The sequence below is a fragment of the Octopus bimaculoides genome, chromosome 2, assembly GCF_001194135.2.
Source record: "Octopus bimaculoides isolate UCB-OBI-ISO-001 chromosome 2, ASM119413v2, whole genome shotgun sequence".
NCBI classification, from domain to species: domain Eukaryota; kingdom Metazoa; phylum Mollusca; class Cephalopoda; order Octopoda; family Octopodidae; genus Octopus; species Octopus bimaculoides.
In genome coordinates, this window is record NC_068982.1 from 35722833 (window position 1) to 35729277 (window position 6445).

Genomic DNA, 6445 nt, shown 5'->3' on the forward strand with positions numbered 1-6445 from the left:
TTTTTTTTTTTTTTTTTTTTTTTTCAATTTGGCTGGAATCATTTTCTCAACCTTCATCCCCAGGAAGAAGCGATAGTTTAGCTGAACTTAAAGAACACATTCAGTTAACAATGCAGGAGATAACTCCTGAAAGACTTCATGATGTGCTTCACAACACTAAGGATAAATTTGAAATTTGCAAGGATACAGATGGAGCACATGTTGAAAATTTTCAATAGTTTTGACATAAGATTTATAAATCTATTTGTTTTGGTATCATAATTAAATAATAAAACTCTGTCAGTTTTTTATAAAATTTGACCAATTACATTGAAATAGATAGCTAATTCTGGGACACTGTATTTGGCAGGGAAAAGTAGTTTTGTGCTAGGTGTTGAAATACTAAAGGGACAAGTACAGGTGTCTTGATAATTTTACTTACATTTTTGTATCCTTCTCACAAGTTTGCTTTTACATATTATTACTGTATATTTATCTTTATAGGTTGTATATTTGAAGGGTATTACCATGAAAACAATTCCAGATGGATTTCTGAAATTGATGTGTGCTCAGATTGTAGTTGCAAAGTAAGTTAAAATTAACCACTCCTTACCTTCTTTCACCTTTGATTATAACAGTGTTGTTGTTCAGTTCTATATTTAAGAGATGAGGAATTATGTACATTATTTACATTCGACAGATATTTGTCCTCATCTTGTTTGTTGTTAACACAACGTTTCGGCTGATATACCCACGGGCATATGGCATAGTGGTTAAGAGCACGGGCTACTAACCCCAAGATTCCAAGTTCGATTCCAAGCAGTGACTTGAACAATATCATCATCATCATCATCATCGTTTAACGTCCGCTTTCCATGCTAGCATGGGTTGGACGATTTGACTGAGGACTGGTGAAACCAGATGGCTATACCAGGCTCCAATCTGATTTGGCAGAGTTTCTACAGCTGGATGCCCTTCCTAACGCCAACCACTCAGAGAGTGTAGTGGGTGCTTTTACGTGCCACCAGCACGAAGGCCAGTCAGGCGGTACTGGTAACAGCCACGTTCAAAATGGTGTATTTTATGTGCCACCCGCTCAAAAACAATAATAATAATAATAACATCGAAAAAAAAATACCTTGGGAATAAGAACCCAGGTTCGAAATTTCCCCAAGACACCTGAAGAAGGCTGAAGGGTATATCAGCCAAAACATTGTGTCAACAACAAACAAGATGGGAATAAATATTCAACAAATGTAAATAAAGTGTTGTTGTTGTTACTATTATTGTCATGTGCCCACAGGTCATCTTTTAAAGCATCTTTTAAATAAAACTTATCTAATTAACCCATTATTTTGGGTTTTTTTTTACATCCATGCCCCCTTTTGGCCACCCCATTATCACTCCACTTTCTTCCAATGTGCCCTGAATCTTTCCACTGCCCCCAAGGGAGCAATACTGCCCACTTTGGGAACCACTGTTTTAAAATATTTCTCAGACTACATTAACCTAATGAGTTCATTCTTTTTTTTTTTTTTTTTTTTTTTTTTTTTTTTTTGTTAAGTGATCAGAACAGTTTTAGACCAACGATGTTTCAGGCACTGGCAAGCTTTACTTCCTCCCTGGTTATCCTCAAAATTGTGGCCAGTGGTACCCAGAAAATAACAATAGCAGCCATGATCTGTTGTTGTCTTAGCTTTAACTTAAGCCTTTTGTTCCCTGTGGAGCATAGGATGTCAATGACTTATTTCCACAAAGTCAGCAGTTTTAAGGGAGCTCAAAGTTAATCAGATAAATTGATCTCAGTACTAGAGTAGTGCTTTAGTTTATCAACCCCGAAGGGATGAAAGGTAAAGTTAACTTTAGCTGAATTTTGAACTCAGGATATATTGAGTCTTAACCACAAAAATCTTTTGTCTGATGTTCTGATGATTCTGCCAATGCAATCATAATATAAAATTGATTTCAAATTCTGGCACAAGTCGATCTATTTTAGGTGAGGGGTTAAGTGGATTACATCAACTCCAGTGCTCAACCAGTATTTACTTTATTCACCACCCCACCAAAAGAATGAAAGGCAAAGTTGAACACAGAACATAAAGACAGATGAAATGCTGCAAAGCATTTTGCCCAATGTGATAACAATTCTGCCAGTTTACTGCCTTCAATCGTAATATTATTTTGATTTCAAATTTTGGCACAAGGCCAGCAATTTCGGGGGTGGGGTGTAAGTCGATTACATCGCATCCTTAGTGTTCACTTCGTACTTATTTTATCGAGTCCAAAAGGATGAAAACCAAAGTCGACCTTGGCAGAATTTGAACTCAGAACATAAAGATAATGCCATGAAGCATTTTTCCCAGCATGCTCACAATTCTGCCAGCTCGCCACCTTCAATCATAATATAATATTGAAAATTTAAATGCAACTCCCATTACTTAAAATGTTTTTTATTTTTTTGTTTACAGCGTGGCGTAGTTAAATGTCACCAAAGGGAATGTGACTGTAGTAAGAGGAAAATTAACTACTCCTGCTGTCCACACTGTGCTGAAAAAAGAAGTTGTCCACATCAAGAACACTCATTAAAAATGTCACATGGGCAAAAATGGGTGTATGAGTGCCAGACGTGTGAATGTTTAGTAAGTATTGTTTGTTTTTTTTTACTTTTGAGTTTTATTGTATTTTTAATGCCATTCCATTTTGTTTATTTTAAACCAGAATTTATATATTACTTTTATTTCATCATCATACTTGAAATAGAAGAGTATTGCCAGTAATTTAAGTAGGTCCCTTCCCCTCCAATCTGAATGGTAAGGGTTGAGAATGAGTGAGATTGGAATTTGAACAGCTAAAAGTGAGGAGACTTTGGGTGTTATGTTGGGCTGCTGAACTTGAAAAAAGAATTAATTGATAAGTTTGTTGCTGATTTAAAGATAGAAAGAAATGTGTTCATCTTACTGGTTTTTAATTTGAAATTAAATGAAATCAAAATGACTAGTAACTCTCTCCTTATAAATGTTGGATCGTTACCATAAGTCCATCTCCTTAAAGTGTGGTAATAACATATTAGTCTAGCTGTCACCACCCATAACATGAAGCAGAGAAAAATCAATATATACAGGAGCCTGGTCGGCTGCTGTCAGTTTGTGCTGGTCGCTGTCAAGACATCAGGTGTCCTAGGACCCTATATTACTGATTTCCTTCACAGAATAGAGATAAGGTGGGCCCACTGGAAAAATGGACTCCAGAAAGTGGAGTGGCTATGAAGTGTCACTGGCCATTCTCCTCAGCAATGCCATCGTGGTCATTAAGATACGGTGATGGGCCACACATACCAAAAACCCCACTATTTCCCGCTACTTTACCCCCACACACTTTTCTCTTTTTCCTTTCTTTTTTCCATTTCTTTCTTTTCTTTTCTCATCTCCCTTCTTTCTTGTTTCTTTATATTTTTACTCTACAGTATAATTGCAGTCTTAAAACAATTTTTGGATCTTTTTTAAAACGGGGGCCACATTTTTCATTAACGAAACACTTTGAAACTTGGAACACTGGTAGAATGTGTCATATAAAACATCTTTTTCTCTTAGTCTTCTTAAAAAAAAAAGAAATCCATAAGTTATTCCATGTTAAAGTTGTCGTATTTCTGTAATTTCAACCAATCACTGACGTCCATTCAGCCGATATACATTAAGTGCCGACTACATAAACAAATGATTCTGAAACAATTAACCCTAACCCTAACCCTAACCCTAGGGTTAGGGTTAGGGTTAAAGCAAATTTAAAATGAAAAAAGCAAATAAAACGAAGGTATGGAGATTAAATATGCTTTACATCGCTTAATCAGCCAAAGGAGTAAATGTAAACAACTGAATACTTGTCAGTGATTGGTTGAAATTATCGAAATAAGACAATTTTTTACATGAAATAAATTTGAATACAAAAATATTTTTCTGTTCTATAACACAAAATAGATAAGTATACGAAGTTTGAAAGTCTTTCCGTACCAAAAACACTACGTAAAACATTAATGAAAAATGTGGCCCCCGTTTTAAAATAGATCTCAATTTTTTTTCAAACATCAAATTAGAAATAATTATCAAGCTATTAGCAGTCTCTATAGGGTGCAAATCTTATTCAAGATACTAACTCTTGATGAAATATCACAGATCCAAAAACTAAGTGAAATAGCTCAACCAGGAACTGATCTTGTTTTATTGCACAGTCTACTTGCCAGAACCTAACTATCAGACTGCAGAGTTTACTATCACTTGACAGAGTTTACACAAACTAATTTTTATCTGACTTGAGAAAAAAATTATGAGTAAAAAATAACACCATCTGTAGAGAGATTTGAACTATGATGATAGTTTGCTACTGTACTCATTTTGTCTGCCCTAAAAAATGAATTACAAGTGAAAATTGGAGCTCAAAACATATAGATAGCCAATGCTGCTAAGCATTTTGTCCAGTGTACTAATGTTTCAGCAGCTCACCACCTTAATAAAATAATAATGATAATAATCCTTTCTACTATAGGCGCAAGATCTGAACTTTAGGGGAAGGAGATAGTTAATTACATCAACTGGTACTTCTTTTACCCCCAAAAGCATGAAAGGCAAAGTCAAATTTGAACTCAAGGTTGACTTTGCCTTTCATCCTTCCAGGGTCAATAAAACAGATACCTGCTGAGTACTGAGGTTGATATAATCAACTTACCCCCATCCCCCTGAAATTACTGGCCTTGTACCAAAATTTGAAACCAATAATAATGATAGTAGTTGAAAGAGATTGGAATAGAATACCCTGTAGAGTTTCTACAGAAAGTTTGCCTCTTAAGGACAGGAAAGCTTATCAGGAAGGTTTTAAGCACTTGAAAGACGATTGAAAGCTTGTGAATACCTAAGGTTACAGGTAGTAACCCACTATCCACATAAATTCTACCAGGAATAAGAGTGAACTTGAATCAAATCAATAATAATAAAAATCCTTTCTACTATAGGCCAGAAATTTTGAGGAGGAGACAAGTTGATTACTAGTTGATTACATTGACCCCAGTGTTTCACTGGTACTTAATTTATCAACCTCGAAAGGATAAAAGGCAAAGTTGACCTCGACTGAATTTGAACTCAGAACATTAAAGACAGACGAAATGCCGCAAAGGATTTCGCCCAGGGTGCTAACAACTCTGCCAGCTCACTACTAGTAATAATAATAATAATGCAAAGAAGAGAAAGATTTCTGTTTCTACATTTTTGTTTTGTTTTGGTTTATTGGATTTTTTTGTGGGGTGGGGGGAGTTTTAAAATATTGTTAGTTGAAATAAACACCAGAATTTGGTACCTTGCTTTTTAGAATGTTCTTTAAAGTTTACATTACATCTGCCAGCCATTGTAAGGACCAGGATGGAGGATAGACAGGAATAAATGTAAATAAATAAATAAACAGTGCTTAGCTAAGTGAATCATTCAAACAATTCTAAAAATGAGTTATCCGTTTCTTCATTCTTTGTCTTCTAGTTTTCTTGAAATATCTAAGCCAGTTCTTGAGCACTCAAAATAGAAATGGAAGTTGTAGGTTAGCCAAGACCTGTGGCCACAATCCAGCACCTGTGCAAGATACATTACCAGTTTTCAGTGTGCATATACTGGCATATACACATGTAAATACATACCTATACACACACATCTGCTTTATATATGTATATATATATATATATATATATATATATACACACACACACACATACATGCATGTATGTATACATATGAGTGTGTGTATATATATGTATGTATGCATGTGTGTATGTATATGTATGTACATACATATATGTATATATAATTTTTTTCAAATACATAAAGCTACACACACACGCACATATTGTATGTGTGTGTGTGTATATATATATATATATATATATATATATATGTTTACACAAAAACACATATTTATATCTATCTACAAACATACACCCATACCACAACACATCTACATAAATACATACGTACATACATACATAAACTTTCGACTATAGACATACATACACATACAAATCTATTACATACACATACACACCCACACCCACTTGCACATACACAAATATACTTAAAATTCATAAACATACATAACTCTCACATGCCCACACACATACACACACAGACATATATACATATATAAACTGTAAAAAGTATTAGTAACTCAATTTAGCCTCGTCTTTACATGTTAAGTACTTCCAGATTCTGAAACTTTCATACCTGTGTATGAGCTGCAGTCTTGAGTTTTGATTTCTCTAAGATATTTTATCTGGTTATGAAGGCACATTACCAATTGTCAGTTAACATTTATGTATACATACATACATACATATGTATGTATAAATATATAAAAGAGCATTAATACTCATGAGAGATATTAATGTTAGTGGGCACAATACATTCATATACATACATATATATATATATATATA

The 6445-nt window shown here is 34.3% G+C and overlaps 1 protein-coding gene across 3 annotated transcripts in view; it reads left to right on the forward strand.

The window, feature by feature from the left end:
- Positions 1–6445, forward strand: part of LOC106871713 (protein kinase C-binding protein NELL1) — a 413759-nt gene that overhangs the window by 390881 nt on the left and 16433 nt on the right. For all 3 annotated transcript variants that reach the window (XM_052976231.1, XM_052976230.1, XM_052976225.1), the window contains 2 exons: positions 484–566; positions 2448–2618. In XM_052976231.1, the coding sequence (XP_052832191.1) occupies positions 484–566; positions 2448–2618 (254 nt within the window). The remainder of the gene's footprint in view (positions 1–483; positions 567–2447; positions 2619–6445) is intronic.